General features: G+C 51.5%; 1 protein-coding gene across 2 annotated transcripts; it reads left to right on the top strand.

Moving 5' to 3' along the window:
• The first annotated feature begins 4,310 nt into the window (after positions 1-4,310).
• On the top strand, positions 4,311-16,601 carry AARS2 (alanyl-tRNA synthetase 2, mitochondrial). 2 transcript variants are annotated; one of them, XM_081294398.1, is made up of 22 exons: positions 4,311-4,827; positions 5,812-6,003; positions 6,578-6,723; positions 6,920-7,087; positions 7,742-7,886; positions 9,756-9,901; positions 10,071-10,179; positions 10,528-10,566; positions 10,666-10,777; positions 11,228-11,361; positions 11,796-11,940; positions 12,157-12,329; positions 12,448-12,561; positions 12,661-12,801; positions 13,432-13,569; positions 13,670-13,779; positions 13,927-14,035; positions 14,337-14,459; positions 14,679-14,789; positions 15,354-15,437; positions 15,547-15,657; positions 16,031-16,601. In XM_081294398.1, exons 1-22 carry the CDS (start codon positions 4,585-4,587, stop codon positions 16,193-16,195), a joined length of 2,958 nt encoding a protein of 985 aa, XP_081150524.1. In that variant the 5' UTR covers positions 4,311-4,584; the 3' UTR covers positions 16,196-16,601. The 2 variants fall into 2 exon arrangements, with proteins under 2 accessions (XP_081150524.1, XP_081150525.1); XM_081294399.1 differs by lacking the exons at positions 4,311-4,827; positions 5,812-6,003; positions 6,578-6,723; positions 6,920-7,087; positions 7,742-7,886 and having other exon boundaries at positions 9,757-9,894.
• The last annotated feature ends 5,294 nt before the right edge of the window (positions 16,602-21,895 follow it).

The raw sequence follows: 21,895 nt of genomic DNA, 5'->3' as shown, positions 1-21,895 counted from the left end.
ACACAAAATAAGCCAGAAATATCTTGCCATGACAAAAAGCAAGGAAATCTACCAGACTATTAGAATCATATCAAAAAGACTCAGCAGCCAAATCAAAGAAGTCTCCACTGACCAATAATGGGATAATTTAAGCTTAACAGAGCTAGTTATTGCAATGGATTAAAACCATCAAACATATTGAAACCGACATGTTCTAAATGATGTTGGAAATATAATAGCTCACTTTTGAAGGGTAATAGGAAACAAATTTATTATCTCGAACACTGGTAAGTAAAGGGGGAAAATCAAACATTCAGTCTTTTCTACATTAACTGTACCCCTAGTTAACAAATAATAGCTCAGGGAAAGCATCTCTTTATAAAAGATTCCAACTAATAAAAAAATATGAAATAGAATACCACCATATTGAAACCTCTAATGAATTCAAAGATACAGGCATTATGCTATCAGTGGCTGATAAGCCTACAGAAAGACAGACAACCAAACATTAATGTACCTTCTGGGGAAAGAGCATCTAAAGTTTTGCTAAAAAGGCCCAAACCTGTGTCCAACAAATCTCTAGATCCAGGTGCTAATTTGTATGAAATAGCGAAAACAAAGAACATGTAGAATGTGAGCTGAATGTTGAATAAACAGAAAGCAAAAGCTCAGACTGGGAAACTGTACAGGTCGAGCCTCCCTTTAAAGAAAAGAAGAAGATGGAGTAGGAATCTACAGCATAAAAGACTTAAAACACATATCAACTTTTTGGGGGGAAGAATAAATGGGCAAGACCATAACACCTAAGAATATGCACTTGGGTGAGTGACAAAATATAAAGAAATGCAAAGCGGTGGTTACTATGAAAGTCACCTTTGGGAGGAGGAAGGTGATTGGGGTTGGGGCAGAAGCAATGGAGGGCCCCTTGGATAGCTGCCAAGTTCTAGTTCATGACCTGGGTGGTGGATACAAAGTTGTTGGGGGCGGGGAGGGAGTACCATTGAGTGCTAAGGATTAAACCCACAACCTAGAGCACGATAAGCAAGCCCTGAGCTACATTCACAGTCAAAATGTATGCTTTTCTAACAATTAAGTTATACATTTGTTTCAGTTGGTTTTCTATATGTTTTATTATGACTTATAAATGAGTTTTTAAAACCCACCTCTAATGGAGAGATCAGGAAACATTTTTAAATATTTTAGGTTTTGCAAGTCAAAAGAGGCAAAAGAGTGGATACTATGTAAGTACTTATATAACTATCTAAAATGCAATTATTTTTAAATAGTTTTAAATTATTTTTAAATGCGTAAGGATAAACTCAAAGCATTCCGACCCTCGAAGATCCAAAAGCCTTGAATGCTGGATCTCTGCTGTCTAGCACCCGCCAGTCAAGAGCTCCCAGCACTAAGTTGGGGAGAGTGACCCTCCCCTGCACTGCTAGACAGCAACATTCTCCGCGTTTCTAAGCAACTGGCGGAGAGGAGCGAGCACGCACGCGCAGGAGCTCCAGCCTCCACCACCACCACCACCCCCCCCACCCCCCCCACCCCCGCTCAAAGAGAGCGCCACTCCCCAAAGGAGAGAACCTAGGGGTCCCCGAGCCTTAGAAATCCAGAACTGGCAAAGACACCCTTCCTAAAGCCGAAATCCAGATTCTCCCCTTAAGTCCTCTACTACATCCTTGTCACTCAAGGTATGATCTAGAAGACCAGCAGCAGCAGACCTGGGAACATTCGAGAAATACAAGAACCTGCTAGAATCAGACAGGAACCTTTCTTACCTGCCAAACCAGAACCCCACCCCAGACCTCAGTGTCTGCATTTTTAACAAGATCTTAGGAGATCCGCATGCGTCTTAACGTTTGACAGGTGTTGTTTCACAGTCCACATAAGGCAATGCTATAATAAACGCATCAAACCAGGAACACCTTTTATAGGTTAAACTTTTATCCTAGACACTAAAGGACCGCCTTTATGATTTATAAAAAGAAGGTTCCGAAGCTGGGTTCCCTATACTGAGCATGGGTGAAAAGTATCCTCTGTCCATCAGTCCAGGACAGAATATACCACTGCACTCTGATTTCTGCTTTCAAAGCCAAAGGACAGTTTCTACTCCCAGAATGAATGTATCGCTTCTTTAAACAAGGTAAAAATGTGGGGGTGGGGGGGGGAGCTCAAAATATGAGTGCTTTGCACCTGGCAGGATAAGTAGGTCAAATGGCAACATAAGAGAAATCTCAAGACTGAGGGAAGACACAGCACACTGTCTTTAACAAGAATAGAGGCAGCACCCAACATGGTGCTCACAAAATGCAGCTGAAGAGCCCCCAGAAAACAGACCTCACTTTAAACTGCAAAAATGAAATTCCTGCAAACACTAAGACAGTGGCTCTGTACTCCCGAGAAATGTTCCCACATTGCTAACTTCCCTGTCTGATGAGTTCTCTCCCCCTCCATCTGTCTTGGGAAGCTGCAGACCTTGAGTTTTACTTCCTCATCAGATGATGGTGGCAAGTCAGAATAGACACATTCCAGTGCTAACAGAATCACTTTGTTTCACCAAGAAATCCTAAACAGAAGTGATTCACCAAAGAACACCACATTTATAGAAAAGAAAATTATCATATTTTTTTAAAGGCCAGGACAAAATTAAAAGAAACAATTAAACAGAAATCAATTTTAAAATAATTTTTATTTTATTCTTTTTAAATATTTATTTTTTTAGTTGCAGTTGGACATAATTTGTTTTATTTATTTACTTTTATGAGGTGCTGAGGATTGAACCCAGGGCCTCGAACGTACTAGGCGAGCACTCTACCACTGAGCCATAACCTCAGCCCCTAAAAATAATGTTTTAAATACATGATACATATTATAACATAGATGAACCTTAAAAACATCATGCTAAGTGAAAACAATTAGTTACAAAAGAGCTCGTATATGATTCCACTTATATAAAGTGTCCAGAATTTGAAAATCCATTGGTGGTTAATGGCCAAAGAATGCCAGCTTTGTTTTGGAAGTAATGAAAATGTTCTAAAAGTGATTTGCAGTAATGTTGCACAACTCTGTGAACATACTAAAAGTTATTTGTGTACTTTAAATGGGTGAATTGTATGGTGTGTATATTTCAATAAAGCTGCTTTTTTTTTTTTTTTAATTCATGGTACCACACAAGATACAGGCAAGTCTAAAACATGGAGTTCCTACTATAACACAAAGACTCTCTGAGCACAATCTGGAAAAAAGTAGAGGCCCTGCTATATTTATCCGGGGAAACACTCCCATCTCAGTTTGGGAAAGAATTTCACAGTTTTTTCAAGGTCATCAATCTCACAGAAATCCCCAGCTGGTTTTAGGTTCCTGTTCCAGAAACGCTGGAAAAACCAAAACAGGCAAAGCACTTAACAAAACAGCACCTTTAACCTACGTGGGCTACATGAGAAACAGAATCATGGTCTAGACATGATGGGCTCTGTCAGAAAACAAAGTTGAGGATTCTCTATTGCTATAGAAACTCAAGTCCAAAATAGACTACACAGGAAATGGTTTCAAAAGGCCCCCAAAAAACAACTCACAAAGAATGGTGGCCAAAAGAACCCCTTCCTCTATAGCCAAGGCCTTCTTTGTCAGCTCTGCTGACCCTAATGGGCCTTAACCTTGATCCAGTCTCTGTTTAATTTCCCAAACCTACAGCAGAGGTCATCATGAGAAGCCTTGTGAGGAGTCCGGCTGCACCCACAAGGATCTGTGTTGGCCTTACAGTCACAGCTGTTACAATGGAGAGAAAGACACAAGGGGAGTTGGGAAAGATGCCTCTTGCCCTGAAGCAAAATATACAAAACTCCAGGGCATCTGGGAGCCTTTGGAGATCAATCTCTGCAGCTTTCAGCCAACAGCTTTGTTCTGACCTGGTGACCTCGATTCTCTCTTATCCCCAGGCAAATTAAAAGACCAAACGTTATTAAGCAATTAATAATGAAGCAGATGCTGTTTGCCTTCTGTGTCTCTGACAGAAACCTGCTCCAAAAGGCCTACTTCAGTCTCTAAGGAGAAAATTACTATCTCCAATGCCAAGGGCAAAGGGAATTGGCAAGTGCCTAGAACTGTGCCTGGCACATAGTGATATTCAGTGCCCCTTGAATGAATGCTGATATTCCCTTGGCATTCTGTACCTTCTTCCCTCGGCCTGGAAAAATACACAGCACACACACGCAAAACTGAATCTACACCTCTTCATCGTAACCCCATTTATAACCTTGCAAAATCTTAAAGCATAATAACAAATACTGCTAGAATATAGATTTCAGAGGGCTGGACATTTTATTAATTTTGTTACTAAAATACCTAAGCGCCTAAATCAATGACTAACTCATAGGAGGCGCGTTCTTGATAAATATTTGTTTTATGCTAAGTGAATCGAGGGCCCACTGTGTGCCAGGCGCTGTGCTATTCCAACTTCTGCAGCGTCCCCTTCCTTCCCAACCACTTCCACCTCGGCAGAGGCTGCCCTGAGTCCTCCTGTCGCCAGAGGCCGCTGCAGGAAAAGCACGGATTCCTTTCACGTCACTCTTTGATCCCTTGAAGCCGCTGCCCAGAGCTACGATGGCGGCGCCGGTGGCAGCTGTAGCCCGGCGGCTGCGGCGGCCCATTCGAAGGTCGCCCGCATGGCAAGGCCCCAGCCGTCGGCCAGCCTCCACCAAGCCGCCTCCAACCCAGAGCTCCGCCGTGAGGGACGCCTTCCTGAGCTTCTTCCGGGATCGCCACGGCCACCGCCTAGTACCCTCTGCCTCGGTGCGGCCCCGCGGCGACCCGAGTCTGCTGTTCGTCAACGCGGGCATGAACCAGGTGGGGGCGGGGCCGTACTCATCAGGGGCGGAGTTCGTGAGTTTGCCCGGAGAAAGGCGCCGCGGGATTGGGCAAAAGAAATGAGGGGTGGGGCTCACGGCTTTGGGAGAAAGGGGCGGGGCGAAGTTGGATGACGCGTTGGGGCGGAGCTTACGCCTAGATAGAGATTGGGGAGGAGTTTACTGGTCAGGGACCGGGTTTTTAGTCTCAGAATGGCAGGTGTGGAGTCCAGCGGAGTTATGAATAAAGATAACTTGACCGTTAATGTTTATTGAGCACCAGCTGTGTTCTCGGTAATGTTTTCTATTCTTTGATTTTGAGCAACACTTACTCTTTCTAGACTTCGTTGTTCTCATCTATAACTTGAGGATCGGGTTGGAGGTTTACTTTAAAAGCCTACTAAATGCTGATAGTTTGGACAGTGCCCAGAACCAGTTTTGTTTTGTTTCTTGTTTGTTTTGGTATTGAGAATGGAACCCAGGGGTGCTTTACCCCTGAGCCACATCTCCAACCCCCCCCCATTTTTTTTTTTTTTTTAATTTTGAGACAGGGCGTCCTTAAGTTCCTTAGGGCCTTATTAAATTTCCCAGGCTGGACTTGAACCTGTGATCCTCCTGCCGCCATCTTCCAAGTTGCTGGGATTACAGGCATGTGCCACCGCACCTGGCCTGTGATCAGTTTTGTTCCCTTAAGTTACTGAGTGTGTTTGAAGACGCTGAGATAAAGGTGTCACCTTTCAGTGCACTGTCTCCAGCCACCGGTACATTTATCGTTCTTGATTATTTTACTAGTAGAGGGTCCCTAGCTGTGCTTCACACACACCAGAGATGGCTGCCACAGGCTCCCAGGTTGTCTTCCTAGGCCAAGACCACATTGTACTCTTAAGGTCACAATTGGCCTTCAGTCTGAACAGCTTTTGCTATGTCCACTCCCCACTTTTCCCTTCTAAGGAGATATCTGCCTTCTCCCTTCACATGCTTCTAGTTCAAGCCCATCTTCCTGGGCACTGTGGATCCTCGAAGTGAGATGGCAGGCTACCGGCGTGTGGCCAACAGCCAGAAATGTGTGCGAGCTGGAGGTCGCCATAATGATCTGGCAGAAGTGGGTCGAGACCTTTCCCATCACACCTTCTTTGAGATGCTTGGCAATTGGGCCTTCAGGGGTGAATATTTTAAGGTGAGTCTCTAGGAAGTTCTGAAGTTAAGAAAGGATCAGAGTTAAGAAAAGATCAGACCTGATCCAGAAAGAGGCCAAGGTGAACTCTACCTTCCCTCCCTGTCTTCTTAGGCAGGGCCTCATACTAGATGTAGAGGCAAAGTGCTGGATAAACAGCTATAATGGGACTACACCTCATTTCCCTAATTGGATTGTTTCCATGCCCTCCAGGGACTGTACCTCTCATCTAGTGGATGTGTTTACATTATCGTATGAATAAGTGGCCAGACAGCAGTGCTAAGGTGCTAACTGGAATTAAAAGTCACCCCAGACTAGGGTGGGTAGAGTATTTCATGAAAAAGTGGGATTCATTCTAGAACTTGAAAGAAGGTGAACAGGGAAGCTTTCTGGACAGGAAAAAAAAAATAAACTTCAGAGTCAGAAATGGTCTTGGTTTATTCCAGAAACAAGATAGGCAACGGAAATGGTTTTGTCTTCACCTAAGATCTGAACTCATGTGGCTTGGTTGGCACGTACTTGGGGCCTCCTCTCATCCACCTTCCCCCTTTCCCCCCCTTCCTGGTTTCTGCTGCAGGAAGAGGCTTGCAGCATGGCCTGGAAACTTCTGACTCAAGTCTATGGGATTCCTGAGGATAGGCTTTGGGTCTCCTACTTTGGTGGAGATCCCAAAACAGGACTGGACCCAGACCTGGAGAGCAGGGACATCTGGCTCAGCTTAGGGTAAGTCAGTCCCCTCTTTATATTCATTCATGGAGGGAAGGTAAACTGGAAAACAGACTGCCAGCATAGGTCCTTAGTCTCAGGGTCAGCCCTGTTCCTCTTCTTGCTGAGTTGGGACTTAGAGGAGGGAATCTCATGACAAAAGTGTCCCATCTTCTGAATCTATCTCCCACCACTTACTTGGCTTTCTCCCCAGGGTGCCTGCCAACCGTGTACTTTCCTTTGGACCACAGGAGAACTTCTGGGAGATGGGGGACACTGGCCCTTGTGGGCCCTGTACTGAGATCCACTATGACCTGGCTGGTGGGGTGGGAGCCCCTCAGCTGGTGGAACTTTGGAATCTGGTATTCATGCAGCACAACAGGTAATGGGGTGCTGAAGCAGGAGAATTCTCGGCTAGAGGTTAAAAATGTGGCAATCAGGGGCTGGGGTTGTGGCTCAGTGGTAGAGTGCTTGCCTAGCATGTGTGAGGCACTGGGTTTGATTCTCATCGACACATATAAATAAATGAATAAAATAAAGGCTCATCAACATCTAAAAAAATATTTTTAAATAAAGGTGGTAGTCTGAAGACTCATCCACTTTTTATAAAAACACACACTTAAAAGGCACTTAGTATGTATCAGACATATTTTTAAATACTTTTCAGATAATGACTGATTCAATCCTAGTCTTTGTCCATGCCAATTTAAACTAGTCTCTGGTCTGTTTGGATACAATGGAGTTGAACTTAATGCTCTTCAAGATTTTCTTCTAGCCTTGACATGTATTTCTAAAGGCAAAAAATTCTTTCCTACTGGGTGATGTCTGGGTCCAGGCAACGGTGAGGGTAGAGTTAGTACTGTATAAGAAAGGACAGGACTCAAGGCCATTGTCATGTCCACTGGGTGGGGGTGGGGGGTAGAAGCATCCTGTTCCTCCCAGTGTTCACCTCCTTGGACTTCTCCTTACTCCACCTGGGCATCTGCCTCGTACCTGTATCCTGATTAACCTCATCTTGTACATCTTCCCTGGTCAGAGAGGCCGATGGAAGCCTACAGCCCCTGCCCCATCGGCACGTGGACACAGGAATGGGCCTGGAAAGGCTGGTGGCCGTGCTGCAAGGCAGGTGCTCCACCTATGACACTGACCTCTTCTCCCCGCTTCTCCATGCCATTCACCAGGTGAGCCTACCTCTGCCCTTCCAGAAGCTCTCTGACCTGCTTGTCACTAGCGCTCAGCCCCATTGGCTTGTCATCTTTGTTGAGAATTCAGAGTATTTCCAACACGTGGGGACAGTAACCAGCCAAGAATCCCAGGGTTTCAAACATGAGGCTGGGATTCACTGTTCCTTGATGTTGCTTCTAACTCCTTCCTTCCTTCAAACACTGTGAGTTGAGGCCTACTTTGTGTTGAGTCCTTTGTGCTTGGTACAGAGGATACAGCCATAAACAGAGAGATCGCAGAGATTACCTGCTAGTATGAAAGACAATAAATAAATATATGAACAAATAAGATTATAGGTTACAGATTGTAAACAAGTGATAAACATGGCTGATAGTAATCAAGGGGGATACCAAGGAATACTAGATGAGATATGTGGAGAAGGCTCACCAGAGATGACCTTTGAACTGAAACCTAAAAGAGGAGTCAGCAACAGGAAGTTTATTTCAGGCTGAGGGTACAGCTGTTACCAAATCCTTGAGGCAGGAAAAGGCTTGACATGTACCAGGGACCAAAGACAGCCAGCCTGCTAAAGTAGAGTCACAGGAGATGTAACTGCCAGTTAGATTTTGCTATATAATAAAATACCCAAATGTTCCTTGACTTATAACCGCCATTGAGCTCATGAGTCTGAGGCAGGCTGTTTGTTGGTTAGCTGGGTCATTCTTTTGGTCTTGTGTGAGGTCACCATACATCTGTGCTCAACTATGAGGCAGCTCTGTTTCGGGGTTTGGCTGACTTCCAGTTGGGGTGAGTGGGCTGTATGTCCATCATCATCCAGCTGGCTAGCTCAGGCTTGTTCACATCACAGTTCAGCAAGGTTCCGGGAAGGAAAGCAGAAGTGTAGGCTTGGGATGGTGTCCTTTTCACTATATTCCATTGACCAGAGCAAGTCACAAGGCCAGCTTCAGACGCAATGGAGAAATCAATTCTGACCTTCCATGGGAAGTAGCTGTAGTTTCATCACAAAGTGCTGTGTGCTCGGGAAAGGACTGTTTTAGCAAACAACCCATCACAGAGAAGAAAGCAGGAGTCAAATCTTGTGAGGACTTGAAGTCCAAAGTGAGGCTTTTATTCCACCTGTGGTGAAAAGGACTGGGGTGTGGGGTGACAGGTCCCAGATACGCACGCTTCTGAAGGGCCACTCTTGTTGCTGTGTGGATCACGGGCTAAAGGGTGATAAGAGTAATGGCCAAGAAACAGTTAGGAGGCCATTAGCAGACCAGTCAAGACACCATGGGGCACAACGAAGGTGGCAGCAGCGGAAATAGAAAAAGCAGATTGATTGGGGAGTTCTCATGGAGGTAGAAGAAAAGGACCCGCTGAGGGATCAGATAGGGTGGGGCAGGGTTAATGACTTGCCAGCAGTGAGTGACAGGGCTGTTTACTGCCTTGAGGGAGCCAGTAAAGGGAGAGGGAGAGGGAGCACTCCCATGTGTAGATTGTAAGGCCTGCTTCAGAGGTCAGATCTGCACCTGATGAGTTCTGTGGCCTGTGTCCCTTAGCTCCTCTGAGCCTCAGTTTCCTCTCTTTAAAGGTAATAATACCTCTTGAACAGGGCTATTTGTAGGATGATGTCATTTTTCAATGAGGCACCCAATTCTGAGAGTAGAAATTCAGTAAGTGATCATAGCCATGATCATTGTTAATGCTGATGTAAGCCCCATGTAGGCAGGACTAGCTCTCATTCACCTGGGTAGCTTCTCCAGAAGCCCATTCTGGAAGTGGGTGACTGTAGGGCTGAGGGCTGATGCTGTGGAATCAATGAAGAACATCTATCTGGGCAGATCAGGCAGGGCCAACAGCATGTTTCCTCTCCTGTTTTCCAGAGCTGTGGGGCACCCCCTTACTCAGGCCGGGTAGGAGCAGCAGACGAGGGACGCATAGACACAGCGTATCGCGTGGTGGCTGACCACATCCGCACACTCTGTGTCTGCATTGCCGATGGTGTCTCCCCAGGAATGTCAGGTGCCCCGTGAGTCTGGAAGGGCTCCACAGAGTGGCAGGAGCTGTTGGGGGCTACAGGGCAAGGAGGGAAGGACATGGAACAGTGGGTCAGGTGGAGAGCACAAGACAAATGGGCAAGAGGGCTTACTGTGATCAGGGGCTGCTGGGGGCTCATATCTGGGCTCTGAACCCCCTAGGTTGGTTCTTCGTCAGATTCTTCGGCGAGCTATGCGCTTCTCCACGGAGGTCTTACGGGCACCACCTGGCTTCCTGGGCAGCTTGGTGCCAGTGGTGGTGGAGACACTGGTAAGGCCTCCCTAGGCCCTGAAAGACCCTACGACTGAGCCCAGCTAGTACCCCTGAGCCTGGGTCCCCAGGGTTCCTCATCCTAAGTGTCCAGCCCAGCATCCTCTCTGCCAGAGTTGCTTACAAGAGGCAAGGAGGCTGCCTGAGGGTCCTGGCCCAGGCAACTGAGCCTTTGACCTTAGGGTTCCCTTCTGCCTCTATCCCTAACCCACAGGACAACCAGTGGCCTATATATGTCCCTTCCCCTGTCCCTCAGAGGGCTTGAGCCTCCAGGGCAGTTGTCCTCAGGGAGGCCTAAGATGGGCTGGCTGCCCATCAGGCCTCCTCAGCCCTCTTTACCTTCCCTAGGGAAACACTTATCCAGAACTGCAGAAGAACTCAGCACAGGTACTAGATTTGGGTGGAGAGGGAGGGACGATGGGAGATTTGTGGAGAGAGATCCCCCTCCAAGGAGACCCAGCTCCACTCCTGCCCTGCCCTGTTCAGATAGCCAACCTAGTGTCAGAGGACGAGGCAGCTTTCCTGGCCTCCCTGCAGCGGGGCCGGCAGATCATTGACCGAGCTCTGAGGCGCCTGGGGCCTTCTGATTTGTTCCCTGGTGAGTAAGGTACCTAGCTGGAGTGTGAGGAGTTCCCAGACACTCCAAGGTAGAGAGGGGAAGGAGCTCTGGGCCAGTCCTGTGGCTCCTGTCCACATCCTGCCTCCCTGTGCCTCCTCTCCTGTCCCCACAGCAGTCAACTCACCCCGCGTCTCCCTACCCTGCATTGCCCAGCCAGCCCTGCCTCATGTCCCTCTGATCCAAGGGGGCCTGCATGCTTAGGTGGAGCCTCCCCACTCCTCTAAATACCCCAGCTCCAGCCTTGGAAATGAAGCTTGAAGGTGACCCCTCATTGAGGAGTCCCTTGTACAGGGAGGGGGCACTTGTGCTTGGCACATGGTTGTCTCTATGTGCTTAGAAAAGCCCTGGCCCCTTACTTCTCCCTTATGTCTCTCCCCTTCCTTTGCTATACCCCTGTCCTCCTCAACACTCTGTCCTCCTTCCTCAAAGCCGAAGTGGCCTGGTCCTTATCACTATCTGGGGACCTGGGGCTCCCCCTGGACCTGGTGGAGCTGATGCTGCAGGAGAAGGGGGTGAAGCTGGACTTTGCGGGGCTGGAACGACTAGCCCAGGAGGAGGCCCAGGTACAGCTGGGGCACCCCTGTTCTGGTTCTCTTGGGACATGTCAGCCTCTTCCCCAGCTCTGAGTTCCTGGGGCAAGATCTATAGCTATTGAGAAGAATCCAGAGGCTGAGATAGTCTGTCCCCTCACCCATGGGAATGATGGAACAGAAAGCTCAGCCCCTGCTCAGAGACTATGGAGAAGAACACTAGCTGGCAGTAAGCTGAACAGAGAAGAAGAGGAGAGGCCAGAACAGCATCCTAGAGAGGGGGCTCCAGGGGTAATGTGTAGGAAGACCCGGGCCCAGGGAGCCTGCGTGAGGGAGGGTCCACCAGCCAACCAAGCCCTGAGGTCTTATTCCATACCCCTCTGCAGAGTCCATGGGGACAGGGCTTTCCAAGGCACAAGTCCCATGGCATTTTCTGTACTTGTTTGTTTCATGCACGGGTCCTACAGCACCGGGCTCAGCGCACTGAGCCAGAGCAAGAGCAAGGACTGCACCTCAATATCCATGCACTGGGGGAGCTGCAACGCCAAGGGGTTCCCCCAACCGACGACAGCCCCAAGTATAGCTACTCCCTGCAACCTGATGGGGGTTATGGTGAGAGCCTGGACCCAAGCCGGTGGCCACAAGCTTGCCTGACCATGATTGGGGAGGACATCAAAGATGATGGCTCCCAGCCCTTATGCATTCCCCAGGCTAGACACCAGGGGTCGCTGCGGCCCCAGCCTGGTGCCCGCTGGCCTCAAGTCACAGACCCACATTCCACATCCCCAGCCACGGCCTACCACAGATAACCCTTCTGCACCCTGGCAGAGTTTGGCACCTGTGAGGCCCAGGTATTGCGGCTGTATGCAGAAGACGGGACAGCTGTGGCTTCTGTGGGGGCAGGCCAGCGTTGTGGCTTCCTCCTGGACAGGACCAACTTCTATGCTGAACAGGGGGGTCAGGCTTCTGACCGAGGCTACCTGGTGCGGGCGGGACAGCAGGTGAGTGTTCCCCACCCTAGGCTAACTTCTGTGGAGGCAGACCTAAGCCTGGATGGGGGCCAAAGGGAGGGAGAAGACACAAGCAACGCTCCTGCATCTTGGCCCTGCTCTCCCTCAGGATGTGCTGTTCCCCGTGGCCCGGGCCCAAGTCTTCGGGGGCTTCGTCCTACATGAGGCAGTGGCCCCTGAATGCCTGCAAGTGGGGGACCAGGTGCAGCTTCATGTGGATAAGGTAAGGACCCCAGCCCACTTATGCTCAGTATCCTGTGACCCCTTCAACCTCCCCAGGCCCCATCCTCACCCAGGACCCTGAATGACAAAAGCGTTACAGGCCTGGCGTCTGGGCTGCATGGAGAAGCACACGGCCACCCACCTCCTGAGCTGGGCTCTGCGGCAAACCTTGGGCCCCCACACAGAACAGCGGGGCTCCCATCTCAATCCAGAACGACTGCGCTTTGATGTGGCCACCCAGGTGAGACAGGCACAGGAAAACAGGCTTTATATAAAGCAAGTGGCTTAGAGAAAGACAGTCCAGTGTGCCAGGATTGACCAGACTAGACAGTGGGCCTCTCCTAGCTCTGATGTTGGGTTCTGCAGGCTGCAGCTAGGGACACTCCCTTCACCTCCAGCCACCCACCTACCTTATTCCCACTGTCACCCTAGCCATTCTTCTTTACATTGGGCTGCCTTTTCCCTTCTCTGTTCCCCTTCCCCCTCTCTACCCATCAGCTCTAATTGTTCCACCAAAATGCACTCATTGACGACTCCCAGTCCTACCTGCTGACCCCTTGCTCCTGCAGTGCCCTCAGCTATATTTCTCTCCCATTGGGCCTCTTGTAAGTTTTCTAAGGACAGAAGTTGCTATTTTCATCAACTTCTGATGCCCAGTGAAAAGGCTGCAGCTTCCAGTAGGCCCAACTCCCAGGTGGCCTTCTAAGGAAGATAATTATTCCTCTACCAACGTTTATTGAGAACCTATTATGTGCCAGCCACTGTTGTAGAACCTGGGGTTAGTTCAGTGAACATCAACTGCTCCTTAATGCATCAGTTACAAGGATAAGGCTAATGCCTGTTTCCATGTCCATTTCCCCCAACCCTCCAGGTCCCACTGACCCCAGAGCAGCTCCGGAGAATAGAAGATACTGTGCAGGAAGCTGTGGGGCAGGACGAGGCTGTATACATGGAGGAGGTACCTCTGGCACTCACTGCCCACATCCCTGGCCTGCGCTGTCTGGATGAGGTCAGTTGATGGAGATGGCCTGCTCCCTTCAGTCATATCCAGAAGGCTTCCTCCTTGTCCTTTACAGGCAATTACAGGCCTGTCCCCTCTTAACCCTCAGGTGTACCCAGACCCAGTGCGGGTGGTGTCCGTGGGGGTACCCGTGGCCCGTGCGTTGGACCCCGCCTCCCAGGCTGCACTGCAGACCTCCGTGGAGCTCTGCTGTGGGACGTGAGTCTCTCTGCTGCCCTGACCTGGGGCCCTAGATCTTTACCTTTCCATGGTCTTTGGAGCCACCACACCTCCACTTGGGCCTCAGGCTTCTCCCTTCTCTCCAATAATCCCTTCTGACTTTGTCCTGCCTCCTCCTTCCCATAGGCACCTGCTACGCACAGGGGATGTGGGGGACCTGGTTATCATCGGGGAGCACCAGCTCACCAAAGGCACCACTCGTCTGCTGGCCGTCACCGGGGAGCAGGCCAAGCAGGTCAGCGCACCAGTAGGCCTAGGAGACTCCCAGGTGTGGACAGGGAGGGCAGGGGACACACACAGCCAACACTGCTGGGCTCAGGGATGCCCCGCAGTGGAGCCAGTGTTCATATTCGCATACTGGTGTGGCCAGGCCAGCTGTTGGCAACTGGCACCTTGTAAGATTATTTAGTGCTATTACCTTGATGAGCTCTTGGCTGTTAAATATTTCTAATTTGACCTTGACCAGCTGCAAGCCCCTGTCCTAGGGAGGTGACAGTAAGCCTGGAAGCTCTGACCATCTTGTCTCCTCTCTGCAGGCCCGAGAAGTGGGCCAGAGCCTCACCCAGGAGGTGGAAGCAGCCACAGAGCGGCTGAGTCGAGGCACCCAGGACCTGGGGGAGGCACAGCGGCTATCCAAGGACATGGGACGGCTCACGGAGGTAGGGGCCATCCCCATAAGGAAGCTGTTTCCCACCTTCTCTTGGTCCTGTTCCCTTCCCGGGCTTCCCTGGACCCTTCCAGTCTCTACCCAGCACTCCAGTTAGTTTGGGCTCCAGGGGTTTGTCTGCAGGGCGGGTGAGGTGTCCCCCCGGCCCTGCTGCTCCCTGCCTCAGAGGCATGACCCAGGGAAAGGGCAAAATGACACACCCTGGCCACAGGCTGTGGACACTGCCACGATGCCCCAGTGGCAGCGGCGGGAGCTTCAGGCCACATTGAAGGTGATCCAGCGTCGCGCCAATACGGCCATCCGCAAGCTGGAGATGGGCCAGGTAAGAGGGGATGTGGCCACGCCCCTGTGAACCCCAAGAAGCCTTCCCCTAAAAAGGCTGGGGTGGTGGGAGGCAAGTCAGAGCCTATGCAGGGACAAAGGGGAAGGGGCTGGTGACCACTGCTTCCTTCACCTGCCAGCCAGGAGCCATCTCCAACTGTGTCCCCATTTTTCTCTCTGCTAAACTGTCTCTCCCCCAGCTTTTCCTCCAGGAGACCTAATTTGATTAACCCCATTGAACCCGCATTGCCCTGTGACTGTCATTCCCCTCCTGGTCCATCTGTGCTCAGCCTTCCTCCTGTCACCTTCAGTGACTTATTTGTAGGGGCCTAGAGCTATGATGAAAGGGAAGAGGCAAGGCAGGTGGGAAGGACGTGGGTGGAGCACAAAAAACGAGGACATCCTTGGCAGAGCCCCTGCCGCCACCACCACTCAGAGCTGATGACCTTCACTGAGGGAGGGCACAGAAGCACATGGGGATCTGGACTGGGGCTTAATTCTGAGGTGGGATAATGGGAAATCTGGCTCTCACCTTGACCCCTCTACTGTCCTTCCTGCCCCACAGGCTGCAAAGAAATCCGAGGAGCTGCTCAAGAGGCACGCAAAGGGGCCTCTGATAGTGGACACAGTCCCTGCTGAGTCCCTATCAGTGAGTGCTGGCACTGAGGGCTGCCTCAGGGCCCGAGGAGGACACGGTCCTGGCTGGGAGGTATCTGAAAGTCTAGGAAGCTAGGCAATCCCCTGTGTCCTCCCACCAGGTGCTGGTGAAGGTGGTGCGGCAGCTGTGCGCACAGGCCCCCAGCACATCCGTGCTCCTTCTCAGCCCCCAGCCAGTGGGCAACGTGCTGTGTGCCTGTCAGGTGGCCCAGGTAAGGGAAGCGGGAGAGCACCCCACCCCTGGCAGCTCCTGGTCCAGCTGTCTGATTCTGTATCTTTTATTCCTCCCAGACAAGAAGGTCAGGGCTGAGTGGAGGTGCCTAGGGGACATCCCAAAATGGGCATAGGGCAGTTTCCTTTTCCCTAAAGATAGCCCTTTGCTGCCCCAGAAGACACTATGGGACTCCCTAATCCCCACCCCTCCCAGGCTCACTTCCCTGCAACAAGTCACAGATGCTCATCAGCCTCTGCCCATAGCTAGAGAGGGGCTGCTGGTCACCAGGATGCCACTCTTGCGGGTCCGCTGAGTGGAGGCTGGCAGCGAGGGCTGCTGTGCATCCCTTCCCCTTCTGATTCTGTCCTCAGGGTGCCACACCCACCTTCACGGCAGAGGGATGGGCGCTGGCCGTGTGCAGCCACATGGGGGGCAAGGCCTGGGGCTCTCGAGTGGTGGCCCAGGGCACTGGAAGCACCACAGACCTGGAAGCTGCCCTCAGGACAGCCCGAACCTACGCCCTTAACCAGCTCTGACCCAGGTCCACCCTGGCACCCACATGGACTAAAGGCACGCAGCTGGCACCCCGAAAGGGCCAGCAGAACCTCCAGTAAGCTGAAGCAGAGAAGATTCGAGGCTGGAGGCCAAGTGGCTGAGCGGAATTGGGCCACCTCTTCTGGGCCCTGCATGACACGAGGAGACATGGGCCAGGGGAAGCAGAAGTGGGCCCAGAGACACACCATCCCCACCCAATGTGAAGACACGAGCTGTTGTGGCTGTGATTGCTTATTAAAAAGTACTTCACGGGCTGGGGATGTGGCTCAAGCAGTAGCGCGCTCGCCTGGCATGCGTGCGACCTGGGTTCGATCCTCAGCACCACATACAAACAAAGATGTTGTGTCCGCCAAAAACTAAAAAATAAATATTAAAATTCTCTCTCTCTCTCTCTCTCTCTCTCTCTCTCAAAAAAAAAAAAAAAGTACTTCACAAAGGATAGGAAGCTCTGGAAGTTTCTTCTACTTAAAACAATGTCCAGTGCTTGCCTCACATGCACAAGGCCCCTGGCTTCAATCCCTAGCACCATCAAAAAAAATTTTTTTTCTTCCCAGCATGGCATAGGTGCCCCATCACCACTCCGACCACTCACACAGAGCAGAAAGGCCACCCAGGATCCCAGTCTGGACCATCCTCATCCTCAGAGTGCTCAGACAGGTCCTGAATGCTGGGCTTAGCTGGGTGCCAACTAAGGGTTTCCTGGCTATCGGAATCTAGAAGTGTCGTATGTGAAAGTCATGACAGCAGAGCCAACCCTCCCAGTGACTTCTTGTTTTAGTTCAGGCCCTGCTGACTTGTTGAGAACACTGAGCAACAGGAGGTGCTCAATCATTGAGACCGTGGCAAGCACCAGACAGTTTCTGCTTGGAAGCAAGTTTCAGACTTGCTTTTAGTGGGAGAAATAGGCAAGAAAGAGAAACAAGAGCCAGTACGGTGACACAGGCCTGTAATCCCAGCTTCTCAGAAGATTTAGGTAGGAGGAGGGCAAGTGTGAGGCCAGCCTAGGCAATTTAGTGAGACCCTATAACAAACTAAAAAGGGCTGAGGATGTAGCTCAGAATTAGAGAACCTGCCTGGCATGTGTGAGTCCCCGAGTTCAGTCTCCAGCACAGAAAAAAAAGAAGAGGGTGTTAGACAGTGATGAAACTAAAGTGAGACTGGGGGTCAGGAGGGTGGGGTGGCATTACTGCCTCACCTTCAGGTGGCATCCGAGCTGGGAGCCCGAGGTGAGAGTGTGAGCCCCACAGAAGTCTGAGTGTTCCAGGCAGAGGGCAGCCAGTGCAGGCCCCTGCAATGGGGTGAAGAGGCCAGTGCCACTGAGCAGGGAGCTGGGACAGTAGGTGAGAGGTCAGAGAGAGCATGGGGTCAGACCAACCACAGGCTTTTTAAAACCAGTTACACAGCACCTGCCCCAGCCAGAGCTGAAGCAAACAGCTGCCCAGAGCCGGAGGAGGTCAGGGGCTGGAGGGATGGCCTCCTCCCCGGCCAGAATGAGTTCACCCTGCTCCAAGCCAGGCACTAGAACTGCCTGTTCCCAAATCCTGTTGCAAGATGAAAAACAGAACATCTGTGGACCATCTTCAGTGCAGGGGTCCCCTGGCTACCAGATTTTGGGGTTGTCTAGTTTAAAAAAAAAGTGTTGGAATGCAGGGTGTCATTCCTCGCACAGTGTCTCATTCTGATTGAGTCGTGATGATTTGTGGGTAAATCCATGCAGGGCTTGAAGGGTCTGATAGCCCTGGTGCCTGACTTTGGACTGCATAGCTGTACCTTAGGAGTGTCCCAGCTGCTCCTGTTCATTGATGCTCACCACAGGCCCAGCTCCTACCTGGGCACCGCAGTGCATTGTGGTATTCCCATTCTATTGATAGTGGAGCATCTGAGATATTCATTTACCCAAGGTAACTAAGTGACAGTAATCCACAGAGTTGAAGTTAAAGCTGAATTTGGCCTTCATGAGACACCACCCCCACTAGGCTGCCTCTCCCCTCCAGAAAGATGTTTTTCTTTTTGGTTTCTTTTGTTTGTTTGTTTTTTAAGTAGCCAGCCCCTTGGAGATCAGGGACACCAACCACATTGGTCACTCCAGGTCCAGAAGTGGGGCTGGGAAGGCCTGGATGCTTCCTGCCTGGGGGGAGGGGGGGGCGGGGAACCTGTTTACATCTTGGAGAAAGGTGTGGGTCTGCAGGAAGCCTTGAGGAAGTTCAGTGACTCCTGGGGGTGCCCGGAAAGTGCCTTCCCATCCTCGGTTTCCACCATGCTTTTCCTGATCACCTCCCCGCCCGACCCCAACCTTTTCACACAACGGTATCCAGAGGCCAAAGCACCCATTGCAAGAGCTCTGCCGTCACCTCTCCACACAAAAAGTCCACCCATTCCCAAACTCGCCCCCAGAAGCACCAGGCCTCGCCCAAGGTCACGGAGCTCCCGCTACTAACCGCCCCACGCAGCCGATTCCCCAGGAAGCCCCGGGGCGACCAGGGAGCCGCGTGCCCGCCCGCAGGGCAACCGTGGGGGCCGCCCCCTGCGCTTCCCACACCTCGCCCTGCGACGACCGCACGGCCCGCCCCCTGGCGACGCAGGCGTCCCTAACGACCCTGCGGCCAGTGAGGGCGAGCGCCCGGCCTTGGAGCTGGAAAGGGACCTCTGGGAGAGGGGACACCCACCCAGGGCTCCCTGATCGATCCTACGCACGGGAGCGGGGCCCAGAAGCCCCTGGGGCTCCAGCGCCCTCCTCACACACAGCCCATCGCCTCGGCCCCACCCTTCCAGTAGCGGGGAAGCGCTGGTCCAGGTCGGCACGTACTGCTCTGTCCCCACCCTACCCGGGTCTCCTCGCGGGGATCCGCCCCCGCTTCCCCGTCCTACGCCCTACCCCGTCACTATTTGCAAACTGGCCCCAAGGCCTGGGGTCCCCGTGAGGGGAGTGGGGAACTGTGGGAATAGGAGGGGGAAGGTGAGACATCGGGTTTAGGTGGCGAGGGACAGCATTCCTAAGTCCTGGGGCCCCAGTCCTCTTAGAAAGACTGTCCCTTCATCCCCAGCGGGAGGGCTGCAACCCTGCAGCTCCAGAAGCTTCCCTCCTGGTTTCCCTTGGTTACCGAAGAGAAGCCAGAACCTCTTCACCCCAGGTAGGATGAGGGAGGGACCCGCTGGCCTTTGGAGCCAAGCTTCCCTACCACGGTGTCTGAGGAAAGATGAGGATGAGGGATGGGGAGAGGAGCCTCCCCCTGGAGTCCTTTCTGAGACAACAGGCCTTAGTGAGCCGAAGCTGGGGGAGGGGTCCCAGAGCTTATGAAGCCGCTGTTTCACTGAGACAAAGACCAAGCCTGGGCTCTGTCAAAGAAACTCTTTTTCCCTTCTTCTTGTGACTCCACAAACTGGGAATTCCCAACTGGGAATTCAGGAGTGACATCCTAAGGTGAGACATGGTGGCCATGAAAGAGGTCAAGGCAGGTGTGGGCCAAAGCCCAGGCCCCTGAAGAGGGCAATCCTCAGGGAATCCTGGTGTGAGGTTGTGGTGGGGTAGGGACTAAGAAGGCAGAGGAAGCTGAGCAGGAAGAGCCACAGGGGCTCTAGCAGGCAGGCCATCACAGCTGGGGCACCTCCAGGGGCTGATAGAGGGCTGGATACCTCTGTTTCTAGTTCAGAGGAAGGGATGCAAGGACAGTTGAGGACCAGGGTGTGAGGAGCAAGGTGAGGAAGCTCCCCCACAATGTCATCTACTTCCCATTTGGGCAGTGGGAAGAACCTCTGCTTGGAGCGGTTGAATTTACCTGGGGACTTGAGAAACGACAGAGAAGGTTGAAGACTTCCCCTGTGAGGAGAGAATGTGCTAGAGACTGAGGCATCAACTCCCCAGTCTGTGAGGAACAAGGGCCCTGCATGAGTCATGGGGCGGGAGAGCCAAAGGAGGCAGGCAGGGTTCCGGCTTGGGGGAGGCTTCAGAGTCCAGCGGTGAATGGAGACAAGGAGGCCTGGGCTGCCTAGGTCAGCACCTAAGTGGGTAACCCTGGGTTCCATGCTGGTGACAAGAGCTTGTGAGCTAGAGAAGGCGGGAGGCCAGCAGGGCAAGTGCTGTGAATCACCAGGTTGGGATCAATCCAGCACCTCATGGGAGGAGAGGGAGCACTGGACAGACAGAAATTCAGACCTCAGCCCTCACTATCTAGGGGACAGCAAATAACTGAAGCTTTCTGAGCTTTAGTTTAATTTGTGAAATGGAGATGATAGTGTTTTAATAATAACAATCCTCTGTAATATATTTGAGGAGTGAATAAATTACATAGGTGAGGCATCTGGCATCTTTGTCATAGTATTCACACGTGCCCCCAGTGCTGTTTCTGGGCCTGGCACTCTGAAATGTCACACACACACATTAACTGTTTAGTCCTCTAGATAATCCCATGAAGGGAAGTGTTGCCACCTCCATTTTACAGATAAAGAAACTGAGGCTTAGTGGGGTTAAATGTCCCACAGATGCAAGGGACAGAGTAGGGACGTGATTTGAGGCCCAGCATCTGAACTTTGGGCCAGTTGTGTGCTCCTGCATGCTATTAAGTACCTACAGTTCAAAAAATGATGGTTCTATCTAGCCAAGGATATGGTTTCCAGAACAAGCCATCAAAAAACGGGGGTAGTACTTTTGTTTCCTGTGCTTACGCATGTTAAGAATGGACCCTTGAGGTTATGACCTAGTGTGGACATGGTCCCTTTGTGATTTCGGGATCCTGACTAAGGACATATTCTAAGGACAAAGAGTGGGGGCCTGGAGAGGGTTGGCCTTTCCCCAGGGATCATGGTCCTGGGTTGGCAGTGCTTGATGTTGGAGACTTCAATACATGAAGCCCACCTTGCCTGTGAGGCAGGCCCCAGAGAAAGATGAAAGTCCACAGCACACCCCCCACCCTCCTCTCTCCTCCTCCAAGGGCATCCCTTAGATGGGGACACCAACTGTGCCCCAAGAGCCACCCTGCTGGTAGCTCTGACCTCTCTGGAATGTCAGGATTCCTGCCCAGAGTCAGGAACATGCTTCCAGGCTTCACTCTGGGATCCCCTGACTGCCCCAGAGGCTCCCTAAGGAGATGAGGCTCCAGAGAGGAACTTGAGCCCTTTCGGGGACTGTCCTCTCCTCTGGGGACCTTGAACTCTCTGGGTTCCCCCTAGGCCCTCAACTAATGGGTGTCTATCCATCCCTGCAGGCTCCCAGGGAAGACAGTGCTGCTCACTGACACCCTCAGCTGCAGACTGGTGAGTCCAGGCCAGACTGAGGCCAACCTGTGAAGTAGGTGGCTATGGCAGGCCTCCCGCCTCCAGCTCCTGTGGTCCCCCCACCATTCTCCTCTCGGTGGGACATTCCCTTCCCCTTTTCTAATGGTGCTCTCTTGCATCTGAAATTCATTCACACTGAGATGTAGATTTTTTTTTTGGCAGTATTAGGGATCAGAGAGGTAGCTCTTATATAAACATGGATGTCCCTCTTATTGTATATGTTACATAGAATGTGCCACTCTCCTGGGTGTCCTAGAGCCAGTCATTCCCTGTTCTGCCATCAGTGTCTTCTGTAAAATGAGGATGAAGTTACCACCCCGCCTGCATCCTGGGATGGTGGAAGACTCAGATCTGAGTTCCCAAGGGACCTTGTAACTGTCGGGTGCTGAACAGCTGTGGGTTGCTGATAC

Source organism: Spermophilus citellus (assembly GCF_964194105.1).
Source record: "Spermophilus citellus genome assembly, chromosome: 5".
NCBI lineage: Eukaryota > Metazoa > Chordata > Mammalia > Rodentia > Sciuridae > Spermophilus > Spermophilus citellus.
This window is presented reverse-complemented; position numbering and strand designations above follow the sequence as displayed.

Bases quoted from the DNA above. Each gene is read 5' to 3' on its own strand.
- AARS2 (XM_081294398.1), top strand. From the start codon at position 4,585: ATGGCGGCGCCGGTGGCAGCTGTAGCCCGGCGGCTGCGGCGGCCCATT. The intron at 11,362-11,795 runs GTACAGCTGGGG...CGGGTCCTACAG, and splicing joins TAGCCCAGGAGGAGGCCCAG to CACCGGGCTCAGCGCACTGA. The intron at 12,562-12,660 runs GTAAGGACCCCA...AAAGCGTTACAG, and splicing joins TGCAGCTTCATGTGGATAAG to GCCTGGCGTCTGGGCTGCAT.